This window comes from Labeo rohita, chromosome 19, assembly GCF_022985175.1.
Source record: "Labeo rohita strain BAU-BD-2019 chromosome 19, IGBB_LRoh.1.0, whole genome shotgun sequence".
In the NCBI taxonomy this organism is placed as follows: Eukaryota; Metazoa; Chordata; class Actinopteri; order Cypriniformes; family Cyprinidae; genus Labeo; species Labeo rohita.
Window position 1 is genome coordinate 7632470 of NC_066887.1, and position 12223 is coordinate 7644692.

Genomic DNA, 12223 nt, shown 5'->3' on the forward strand with positions numbered 1-12223 from the left:
CTCTGCAAGGGTTAGCAGAACTCAGGTGTGCTAAGCTCGGTGCCAGGCATCAGAAAAGCGCAGTCAGGTTGTAGGCATTAATGCTGAGTGCCGGAAAAAGAGTCACATTGCTGGCAAGAAGCGTAGTGTGCTTGCTCAGTGCTTACTGCATCAATGATGGGAAAATCTACTGGATAAATGAGGTGTGATTATCTTTTAGCCTCGTTTCCCCTGTGTGGTTTGTCCAAGGCGTTTTTTCCTACAGGTGCTGTGCATCTGCTGCTGACTGTGTTAGCCTTGTGTTCATCCATCAATGATATTTAAACTGCTATATGATGAATGATTAATGATGTGCCAGTGCAAATTAGACCAAACACTCAATACAGCACTTGTGAAAATGTGGTGTGCTTATATGTATTGATTGTACACTTAAAAGTATATAAAAACATGCAATACAAAAGTGTATGTGGAGTATGCTCTCATGTGCTTTTTAAAGAACATTTGATTTTTATGAATATCTGATCTAATATTTGTTTTCTAATCTTCAAAGGGGTTACTGGACTTGTTCAGCTGGATAAGTATGGCGATCGGGAGATTGACTTTGCTCTGTGGGACATGACCGACACGGATACAGGAGTTTATCAGGTACAGATACCTTCATCTGATCATATATAACTCTCCACATTTAAAATACATTACTGGCTAAACCCGTCTCACTGCTGCTGAAATGATGGCTGTGTGTCCTAGATTGTGTCCGTGTATAATGGCAGTCAGAAGCGGATGATTCCGGAGCCAGGGATGAAGGTGTACTGGCTGAAGGGAAGTCCGCCTCCAGATATCCCACTGTGCGGCTTCAAAAACGACAACCCTGCCTGCTTGGCAAGTGAGTGCAGCCCTATATAACTCATGTAATAATAGACCTGTATGAAAAGACACCTCCACTATGCGTAGCCTAAAACATGTTCCCAAACGTATCTTTCCACATAATAAAATAAATTAGACTCAAATCAATATTTCATGTCCTTGCCTTTATAAGTAGCTTTGCATAAGCAAGACAGTATACAGTCATGCGTTTTAGTTTAATTTTAACCCTGTTGTGATGTATTTTGTGACAATGACTGGCTGGAAGTACATTATCGTTTACTTTTTTATAATGCGTTTATACATTTGCATACATTATATATAGAAAAGTGTAGCTGCATAATACTTCTCATTATAATTCAGTAAAATGTTTTCAAGAAGATCCTCTACTGAAATGAAGATTGTAGAGATCAGTGAATAGATGCGAAAATGTGTATATGTAAGCAGGATGAAACACTTTGTGTTAATGATTAATGTGATAATTAAATCCAAGCATGTTTCATGTTGTTTTAATGTAGTTCTGTAATGTTTCTTAATTAAATTTAGGTTAATAACAGATCCAGAAATAGCACACAGTAGTTGATCATTATTGTGAGAGCGTGTGAGAGACTCTGAGGTCTCATCACCTGAAAATGATCCTCAAAGAAGGAAAGACATGTCTAAAATGGGTTATTCCTATTATGCAGTACCTTTTTAACTTTTAAAAAATGAATAGGTTTGTATTTACAAGCAGACTGAAGTGTACTCTGTTAAAACTCAGGTAGTTCAGTTCAAATAAAAATATACAGTAGCATTAAAAAAAAAAATGGGGTTGAGATTTTTTTAATGTTTTTGAGTATTTTATGCTCACCCAGGCTGCATTTATTTGATGAAAAATACAATGAAAACAGTAACATTGTGAAATAATATTACAATTTAAAATAGCTGTTTTATATTTTAATACATGTTAAAATGTAATTTATTCCTGTGATGGTAAAGCTAAATTTTCAGCATCATTACTCCAGTCTTCAGTGTCACATGATTTTTCAGAAATCATTCTAATATATTGATTTCTATTTTTGAGAAATAGAAAAAAATGTAAACATTTTGTAAACAAATTGTAACATTATAAGTGGCTTTACTGTCCCTTTTGATTAAAAAAAAAAGCATACTGACCCCAACCATTTGAGCAGTATCTTGAATTAGGGTTATTATGTTCAAAATACTAATATCATCTTCAGTATGAATGTAAGGACACCCACCTGATATAGCCAAATTGGAATAACCCACCTGATTCAAATTTAGTCCTGTGTCATGAAAAATTGGCTTACTTACTCTCATTGTGCATTTGAGATTTTGTCTGTTTCATGAAGTTCTCTTTGAAATAGATTTCAAATACTGAGGAAAAGAAAGAGAAGAGGACAGAATAAAATCATATGTACAAAAATGAATTCAGCAGATTAGATCACCTTTCTGCTGTCTGTGTGAGTTATAATGCAATTCAGATGTGTGGAGATTGTGTTCTTGGTTTTGTTCCTCAGAGACGGTCACCATGCACCAGATGATCTCCATAGTGGTGTGCTTCATTTTTATCATCATCGTAACGGTCACAGTCTTCATATACAGGTCAGTTGAAACCCGTGCAGAAAAACACAATGTCTATACTGAGAGTGAGCGACGAGACGTGACAAAACTAGAGCGCTTTAATAAAGCCTTATTGATTTTAACGTGAGCGTTCTTGTTTCGTCGCGTCACCGGCCTGCAGTGTAGACATGATGTAACACTACATGTCAGGTGTGCAAATATTGAGCTTTGGGCAATCTGGGTCTGATATTATATCTCTCTGTCTTTCTTTCTGCTTTCTTCTCCTCTATCTGTTCCTGATGTTTAATTAGGGAACTTACTGCCAGACAACGACAGAGAAAGATATAGCAACTCAGTCTACGTCTCCATGACTTCATCAATTTATACCATATGTGACCATGTATCCAATGACAATGAAATGCATATGATTTCTATTAAGCTCATGCCAAGAACTGCAGCCAAATATGATGTAGATCCTATAACATTCATGTCATTTTTATTTAATTGCACTTACTTTTCATAATATTTGCATGAGATTATAAAAAGTGCTATTTTAACATTTCATTTAACATTTAAACATACTAAATAAGTATTTTTACAGTGTTACATTTCTATTTACATTTAGTGGTAATTTCAAAGTTTTCATAGCTAGCACTTTCAATCTGATGCTTTTAGTTCAGAGAGTGATGACATGCATTTGTTGGAGTCATATATTGCTCAGTTATAAAAATTACACATTATAATGTATTATGACAGCTGGAGAGCCCAATTGAGCTTTCACCTGAAATAGGTAGAAGCAATTTCAAGATCAAGATCAAGAGGTCAGCAATGCCACTAAATGTCTTGATTACCATCAGGGAACAAAGGTTACCATACTTAACCGAGGCTTTCAGTTGGCCATTTCGACATGTGTAGAAGTTCCAACACTAGAGGTCCTTATAAAGAGTCACAGCTGACTGAACCATTACAAATCCATGGTGGCGCAGGTGCTGACAAGACCAGCATGTCACAATGCAATGTTGCGTGCTTAATGTAAGCTCTGCACTTTTTCAGGCATTTGAATATAGGTGTTAGTACCCAGAACTCTGGTCGAGACTGGTTCCATTTGCAGATTATAGAATCTGGCAAAGATATTAGACATAGCCCAGCTGACGAAGTAACAACACCCTTGGTCGAGTGAGCTCTCTCTCCCAAGGGGCTTGGTAAGCCTCTGGCCTGATAAGCAATAAAAATTGCATCCAAAATCAAGTGGGAGATACTCTGATTGGAAACAGCCTTCCCCTTCTACTGTCCCCCAAAGCAGACACAGAGCTGTTCAGACGATCTGCGTGAGCTCTAGATAGATGCACAGGGGATGTGTCGGGCACAACAGACAGGTCCGTGTCTCCTTCATCAAGAGGGATAGCTTGCAGGGTCACCCCTTGGTCCCTGAAGGGAGTAGTGGGAACCTTGGGCAACATATCCAGGTCAGGGTCTCAGGACAATGTGAAAGTCTCCCGGCCTGAATTCTAGACAAGTTTTGTTAATGGAGAGAGCTTGCAGATCCCTCACCCTCTTGATAGAAGTGTGCGCAGTCAGGAAGGCCATCTTCATAGAGAGGGTACTAAGCTCAACTGACTGGAGAGTCTCAGATCACTTTTTAAGGCCAGAAGGACCACTGAGAGATCTCAAGAAGGGATTAGGTGCAGTCTCAGAGGATTCAACCTCTGTGCACCTGTTAGGAATCTAATAATTAGATTGTTCTTCTCCACCGATCTTCTACCCACGGTGTTGTGGTTCACTGCTATGGTGGCCACGTACACCTTGAGTGTAGATGCAGAAAAGTGCCTGTTCAGGAGAAAGAAAGCTAGAAATAGCCAGTTGTCAAGGTAGTTGAGAATGCAGATGCTCACTTCCATCAAGGAGGCAAGAGCAGCCCCTGTGACATTGATAAAGACGTGAGAAGACAGGGACAACCTGAATGGGAGAACCTTGTACTGATAAGCCTGTCCTTCGAAGGCAAACTGAAGAAACAGCCTGTGCCTTGGAAAGATTGAGACATGGAAGTATGCATCCTTTAGGTCTATAGCTGCAAACCAATCCGGGTACCTGACACATGTTAAAAAACAATACCCTTAAATCCAAGATCAATCTGAGCCCCCCACACTTCTTGGGTACATTGAAGTAAGAGCTGTAAATCCTTTTCTTCGTCTTGCCCAGTCCTTTGATAGAAGAACAGCAATTTCTGCTTAAAGGACAGCAGCATTCTCTCCTCATATAGAGGTAAAAAGAAGGCCACTGAACTTCGGTATGCTCCTGGGAATCTGAATCATGTAGCCGAGTTTAATTGTCCTGAGCGATCAGTGGGATCAGTTGGAGAGTACTATCTAAGCATCCAGACATCATGTCGATAGCCTCAGTGGAAATACATTTGATTTACCTGAGGGCAGGTACCTGCAGCATTGTGGAGCAAGGTTCACCATGCCCGAGGACATCATGTTCCTCATGGCGCATGGTGATGGGTGAGAAAAATTGATCTTGCTCCTTAAGTCTGTTGAAGAAGCCACCGATTTACACGGGAACCAGGGTTCACCAAGATTCATCCTGCTAACTTGGCAACAGACGTGATGCATCAAAACATGAGGAGGCAATGCAGCTGCGTCCGAACAGGCTTTGATGCTTAAATTCAGTGCCTGGCCATAGTGACAACAAAGCGCATTAATGCCGTGTGTGTGTATGACACAGGGAAAAAAGAAATTGCTCTTTTATTGACTGTTTGGTGGCTGTTTGCCACTTGGTGATGCAGCATTCACCTCCTATCGGAAGTGGAGCTGGGCTGGTCGGCAAGTCCCTCCTCCCTCCCTTTGAAGCGTTCCATTGTTTCTTAGTGGTCTGATAAGCCGGTGCCACCTTCCTGCGAGGGTATTGCCACTGTTTGAGTCTGATTGTCTGTCCAGACTGGTACAGTCCTTACAAAGGCACCATCCCTAGCATCAAGCAGGTGGAGGCTGCTGGTTTTGGGCTCCGGGGTGGAAATGAACCCACGATGAGGCAGGATGTGTTTAATGGCCTCCGTCTGCTTCTTAACTGGGCATAATCTTCGACAGTGTCACAAAAGAGACCAACCTGGAAACTGGGGGAACTGAGATACCAAACTTTCTCAGCATCCCTGTCAGGTTAAACCACAGGTGGCGCTCCTGAACCACTAATGTGGACATCACCCTCCCCAGAGCCTGCACTGTGACTTTCATAGCCTGAAGTTCATAGTCAGTCATCGAGCGCAGCTGCTGCATCATCTCTGGGTTGGGACCACCTTGTGCAGATCTTTCAACACCTTGACCTAATAGAACTGCGGGATAGCCATGGTGTTTAGGGCAGACGCAGCTTGTCCAGAGGCTGTGTAAGCTCTCGCCATGAGGGATGAGGTAAAATTGCATGCCCTGGATGGGAGTCTCTGGCAGCCCAGCCAGATGGCGGCATTTTGCGGGCAAAGATGTTCCGCAATTGCTCTTTCCTCCTGAGGGAGCCAGTGTACTGTGTTCTGGCAGAAGGTGTCTTCCACGATTTCATCAGCTCCTCATGCACTTCTGGTAAGAAAGGAACTGAGTGTCGCTCTCGGACCCCAAGAACCAATCTTCCAGCCGAGAATGCTTAGGGCAGGGTGGAGGAGTCCCCTCAAACCCGATACTCTCAGCCACCCAGGTAAGCATGCTTCCATCTCAGCATCAGCCTCAGACTTAGATTAAGTGCCCGAAGGTGCAGCTCCAGTGGAGTCATCTGCTTCCGAAGACTCCTGCCCGCTTTCCAAAGTTGACAGCTCCACCTCCTCACAAGCCCGAATGAAAAATCAAACTCGGTAACTGTACTGGAAAACACATGCTGTGGGTGGAACAAGAGGCAAAACTACACTTGTGACACCTCCTTGCTCTCCAATTTCGTTGGCCTTTCCTCAATGATGTCAGAGGTGTCTGGGCTCTCAAGTGGAACCCCTAGTGTTGGAACTTCAACACAACATTGAAATGACCGACCGGAAGGGAATAATATTCATTGAGACAGGGTATCAAGAGATTTAATTATAATTCATTGGACATATGGTAGTGACTAACAGTGAAAATATCGACAGTGTGTTATTGTCATTTGAAGCATTATCCAAAGACACAGATGGTATATCAATCAAGTAGATTGTTTCATCCCTTCAGATAGCTCTTACTCACAAGGTTGAACAACACACTTTCATGGCAATTTGTAACTATTACGTTTCGGCAAATTTGTGGGTAATTGGTATGAATTTGTATACAATCTCGTTTGTATGTTTTGGCATACAAAATGCTTTTATTTTATATGTAATCGTATTATATCGGAATGGTAATCATACATAATCTTGTAAAATAGTTATTTCTTTCCTGTGAAATTGGGCTGGATTGGAGAGCTCTGCTTTAGACTGATCTTCTGTTTCTGTGATTTCATCTGCCTCTTTTTATAGCCACACTTTGATGAATACCAAATTCTCCAGTGGGTAATTCTACAATTGCTCTGGCAGATGCTGTTTCTTACTTTTAAATGACAAAACGTCCAACTGCTTTGTATACATTTCCTATTTAGAAAATTATGTTTTAGTAAATTGTCTTATAATAAAAGAGTCATGAAATGTCTTGACAAAATATATTTCTTTCCTGTGCATAAAAATTTGGTTTATGCCACAAAACATTTTACATGTAAATATTGTATTATATTATATTGAAAATATTATATTATATTTAAATATTATATATATATTGAAACATGTCTGACAAATGAAAGTGGTATAAACACATATGCTTTTTTTAAAAGACAGATTTAGAAAAATATTTTTGAAGGGACATTTTGTATCATTTATTTACATGAGACAGTCTGTCAATGGAAAATTACATTTATTTCTAAGATTCTCCAATTATTTAGTGTGGCCTTGTGTGAAATGAGAATGGAAATTAGTGTAATAGATAAATTAGTTAATATACCATGGTAAGTTGCACATGTTGATTAATGAATTTATTTTTTAGATGGAAACAATGCAACAATTGTAGAGTAACCCAACTATGTGTCAGACAATAAGATTGTTTGTTGTGCTCTGTATTATTTCTGTAAATATCTGCATGCTTCAGTTATTATTTTGATAATAATCATGCAAATGCTAATAATAAAACTTCATCTTTTCCTCTGAAGGACATTTTATCTGTACATGTGCCATTTGAAAGCTGTTTTACTGATACTGATTACTGAGCATCATATTATTACCTGAATCCAATACACTGTATTCCAGTGCTGATAGTGATGCACATATTGATTTGTCTTATTTAACATTTATGCCAAATAAATGTTGTTCTCCTTTTCATTACTTATCTAATGTTTTTTCCCAGTTGCATCCCATCTCTCGTTGTCCCTCTCCTCTGCTTATTTATACTCTCTTTCTCTCTTGGTCTCTTTCTCTGTCCATCACTCGGCGGCGTCAGGAAGCTGAAGCTGGAGAATGAGTTGACCGCTCAGCTGTGGCGTGTGCACTGGGAGGACATCCAGATGAGTAACATGGAGAAGGTGCTGCGCAGAGCCTGCAGCAAACTCACCATGTCGTTGGTGAGGGTAAACACACACACACTGTCATTTCCAATAGTTTCCTGTGGTTTGAGTAAACCTGCTCATGTCTTATTCATCCTTCCATAAACAGAGAGGCTCTAACTACGGCTCGCTGCTGACTATGGAGGGAAACTTCCAGATCTATGCCAAGACTGGCTATTACAAGGTATTAAAGGTTTGGTGGTGACGGTGGATGGCAAATCTTGTTGTCTTGAACTGTTCCCTATGTTTCTTTCCTCAAGGGGACGCTTGACAGCCCCTCCACTGGGTCGCATTCAAATCTCAGGATGTTTTAGTCTTTTATCTGAGACATTTTTTAAGTAAAATTGTAGTTGCCACTTTATTAGCCTTGTTAAAAATAAACATGTTAAAGTTTTTACTTCATCTGAATGGTTTGAAACTTGGTAAAGGCATTGACACTTGCTGTGTAAACACAAAAAAATGGATGATTTGATGATTTGAAAAAGTTAAATAATCTGGAAACCTTGTCACAATTGCATGGAAGCCCGTTTCTGCCACTGAATAAAAATGTTAAAAAGAAATGGCTTTTTTGTCTCACAATTCTAAATTTTTCTCTCGCAATTCCAAGTTTACATCTCACAATTCTGACTTTTTTCTCAGAATTGTGTGATACAAACTCGCAATTCTGACTTTTTTTCACAGAATTATGAGATATAAACTTGCAATTGCAAGTTATAAAATTAGAATTGCGAGATAAAAACTCACAAGTATGACTTTTTCCCAGAATTGTGAGATAAACTCACAATTGTGGCATTTTTTTCCTCGGAATTGTTCATCTATATCTCGCAACTATGAGATATGAACTCGCAATTCTGTGAACATATCAGTCTTTTTCCCCCTCAAAATTGGACTTTATAATATAAAGTCCAATTTTCTATAATTAGACAGTAGAATTGTGATTTTATATCTCGTAATCCTGGCTTCATTTCTCAGTTTTGCAAGTTTGTGTCTTGCAATTCTGACTTTATAACATCTGTGAGTTTTTATCATGCAAGTATGAGTAAAAAGTCAGAATTGCGAAATAAAAAGTCAAAGTAACATTTTTTTTATTATTCAGTAGCAGAAACAGGCTTTCATACAATTGTGACTGCACTGGACATAAATTTCATCTAGTGGAAACATTTGATAACGCAATTAATCAAAATCTTACTGAAAGATATTTTTTTGAGATATCAACCTCAAAACAACTTGTTTGAAGTAAAACATGTACTGGAAAATATCTGTTTCATATAACATTTAAAAACAGTATTTTGCATAATAGTAAACTTTTATCTTTTTACTTTCATTTTTTACTTTGACAATAATCAAGTGTCCTCCTTAAAAAGAGACCAATCTTAAGTCTGTGCTCCAAAGATTTCTGAAAGAAGTCTGAAATTCTCATCCAATAACTAATAACTAATTTTTACATGTTAAAAAATAAATGACCTTAAGTTGGACATTTTATTTTCAGGCCTGTGCTTAAAAAGTTGTATAACGTATAATAATTTGGTAAATTTTGGTAAAAATTGAAACTACAAATGTGTAATTACAAATATATTTTACATATATGGCATACAGGTTTTGATAGACATTAAATATAAACTTATATGTAAATTAAATTATATATTAAATATAATTAAATTAGATTTTAGTTTATTGTTGTCACTGAATTTGACAATGTACTTTAGCCATATTTCAAAGACAACAGAATTACATATAAAGATGTAATAAGTCTTACTTGTCTAGGTCAAAAAGCACACTAAAGTTGAATTGATTGCTTTTGGTATAAATATAAACTACAACTGTATTTCTTTTTCACAAGGCAGTCGAGTCAAAATAGTAGGTTTATTATTTAGAACTATTCATTCTGACCAGTTAGAGACAATATCTGGTCTACTAAGCCCCGCCCACTTCCAGCTCTATTGTTTTGTATTAATTACCGTTCTGCCCTTTCATTCTATTGCTGTGGGTTGTGTGATTCTGTTGCAGGCTATGTGCCATTATGCACGTAAATAAATCGCATATCCTGCCTAGCAACAGGAGAGTGAAATAATGGAAGGGTTCATCTTTAGATCTCCCATAATACCATCGGTGTGCCCTGGCTAATGGGCCCGTTCTTCGTCAGATGAGCTCCGGCTCTTCTCCAATTAGGCAGAACCCCTGAGGATGAGCGCTATTCATGTCCACATGTCATCATTTCCCCCATTAATTAGGATGGTGCTTAATTAACGCATTATGTTGCTCTTTTTCTTCTCTTAAATGATGGGGCATTTTTTTTATCTGTCTCCAAAGCCCTTCAGCTCTTTGTCAAGCCCACGATAGCAATCAGGGTGAAACTAATGTGCGTTGATGCCTCTTTTCCAGGGAAACATAACAGCCATTAAGTATGTCAACAAGAAACGCATCGAGCTCACCAGGAAAGTGCTGTTTGAACTCAAACATGTAAGTGTGCGTCCATGCCGTTTTGTGCTTTTTGCCAGGTGCCTTAATTAAGTTTATATGATGTCCTGGGAGATATTAATAGCCGGGGCCTGATGGAAAAGAGCGACTAAACAGCTCTCTCTCTCTTTGTCCTCCTCATGATGTTCTCCCTCCTCTTTTCTCCTCCTGTTATAGATGCGTGATGTTCAGAATGAACACCTGACACGCTTTATTGGCGCTTGTATCGACCCACCCAACATCTGCATCCTTACTGAGTACTGCCCTCGAGGAAGCTTACAGGTGAACACTGACACTGCTTTCAGTTACTGCACATACAGTAGATGACTATGTTTATACCACGCTTTTTCTTCCACCAGGCAGGGCTCAACAATTAAATTAATCAAAGGATTAAAATTTTGGGCTTGCCTTGCCAACATTTTCACTGCATGCATTAATAAACAAACAAACAAATAAACACATACATGAATAAATACATAAATACGCTTAATTGATTAGTTCACTTCCAGAATAAAAAATTTCCTGGTAATTTACTCACCCCTATGTCATCCAAGATGTTCATGCCTTTCTTTCTTCAAAAAGAAGTTCAGGTTTTTGATAAAAACATTCCAGGATTTTTGCTTTCGAAGGGCTCTACACGATCCCAGCTGAGGAATAAGGGTCTTATTTAGTGAAACAGTCGAACATCTATATACCTTTTAACCACAAATTTGTGTCTTGCACTAGCCTGACCTAGCCTGAAAGGTCACGCATGACGTAGGTGGAAGTACCAACCCAGTGTTTACAAAGCATACATACAAAGAAAGTCAAACTCCTTTTACAAAAAAGGTAAAACAGCAATGTCAGATGATTTCAAAGTTGGAAAAGGAGCTTTTTGAACCGAAGTACACAGATGAAGAACTAACCAACACGTGACCTTTCCGGTGTGATTACATAATGCGTGAAGATGTGCATACACATTACGGAGCTAGTGCAAGATGAGCACTTGTGGTTAAAAAGTACATACTTTTTTTTTTTTTTAAGAAAATGACAGATCATTTGGTTATGTAAGACCCTTATTCCTCAGCTGGGATTGTGTAGAGCCCCTTGAAGCTGCACTGAAACTGCAATTTGGACCTTCAACCCGTTGGCTACCATTCAAGACCACTGTATGGAGAAAAATCCAACGTTTTCCTCAAAAAAAAAAAACGTACTTACGTAATTACTGTCTACTTAGACAACATTTTAAGACATACTTCTGACATAAATAATTATACTGCCTTCTAAGATTTCTAAGGCAGCACTGCATGTATATTTAACATAAGACGAACCTTGAATGCACTGTGATTAGCTCAGTGCATGTTATGTATGTACAGTGCAGTTTATATACTAGTAATTATTATTATTTTAATTTTTTTAATAGTTCTTTTTTTTTCAGTTTATTTTAAGTTTTAGTAATTTTTGTATTTTTATGTTTCTATTACATGTTAATTTTTATTTCAATTTTAGTTTTGGTAACTGTAGTACTTTAGCTTGTTCAACTTCAACTTATTTATATGACTTAGTTGCTAATGCAACATTTTTAATTTTCACGTTAATCAAGTTTTACATATAATATTAATATTTAATTTTTATTTCAGCTTTATTTCAATTACTGAAAACAATTATTAGCAAAAGCCTACATTTATTTAATTCAGTACTAAAAAAGTAGATTTAAAACTATTTCAGCTAATATATATATACACTGCTGCTCAGTAGTTTGGGATCAGTAAGATTTGTAATGGTTTTAAAAGACGTTTCTTTTGAAAGAAAC

The 12223-nt window shown here is 38.1% G+C and overlaps 1 protein-coding gene across 1 annotated transcript in view; it reads left to right on the forward strand.

The window, feature by feature from the left end:
* The window catches only part of npr1a (natriuretic peptide receptor 1a), a 131888-nt gene that overhangs the window by 92317 nt on the left and 27348 nt on the right, over positions 1 to 12223 (forward strand). The window contains exons 6-12 of the mRNA XM_051136845.1: positions 530 to 624; positions 727 to 862; positions 2361 to 2445; positions 7872 to 7992; positions 8084 to 8158; positions 10357 to 10434; positions 10609 to 10713. Of these exons, the coding sequence (XP_050992802.1) occupies positions 530 to 624; positions 727 to 862; positions 2361 to 2445; positions 7872 to 7992; positions 8084 to 8158; positions 10357 to 10434; positions 10609 to 10713 (695 nt within the window). The remainder of the gene's footprint in view (positions 1 to 529; positions 625 to 726; positions 863 to 2360; positions 2446 to 7871; positions 7993 to 8083; positions 8159 to 10356; positions 10435 to 10608; positions 10714 to 12223) is intronic.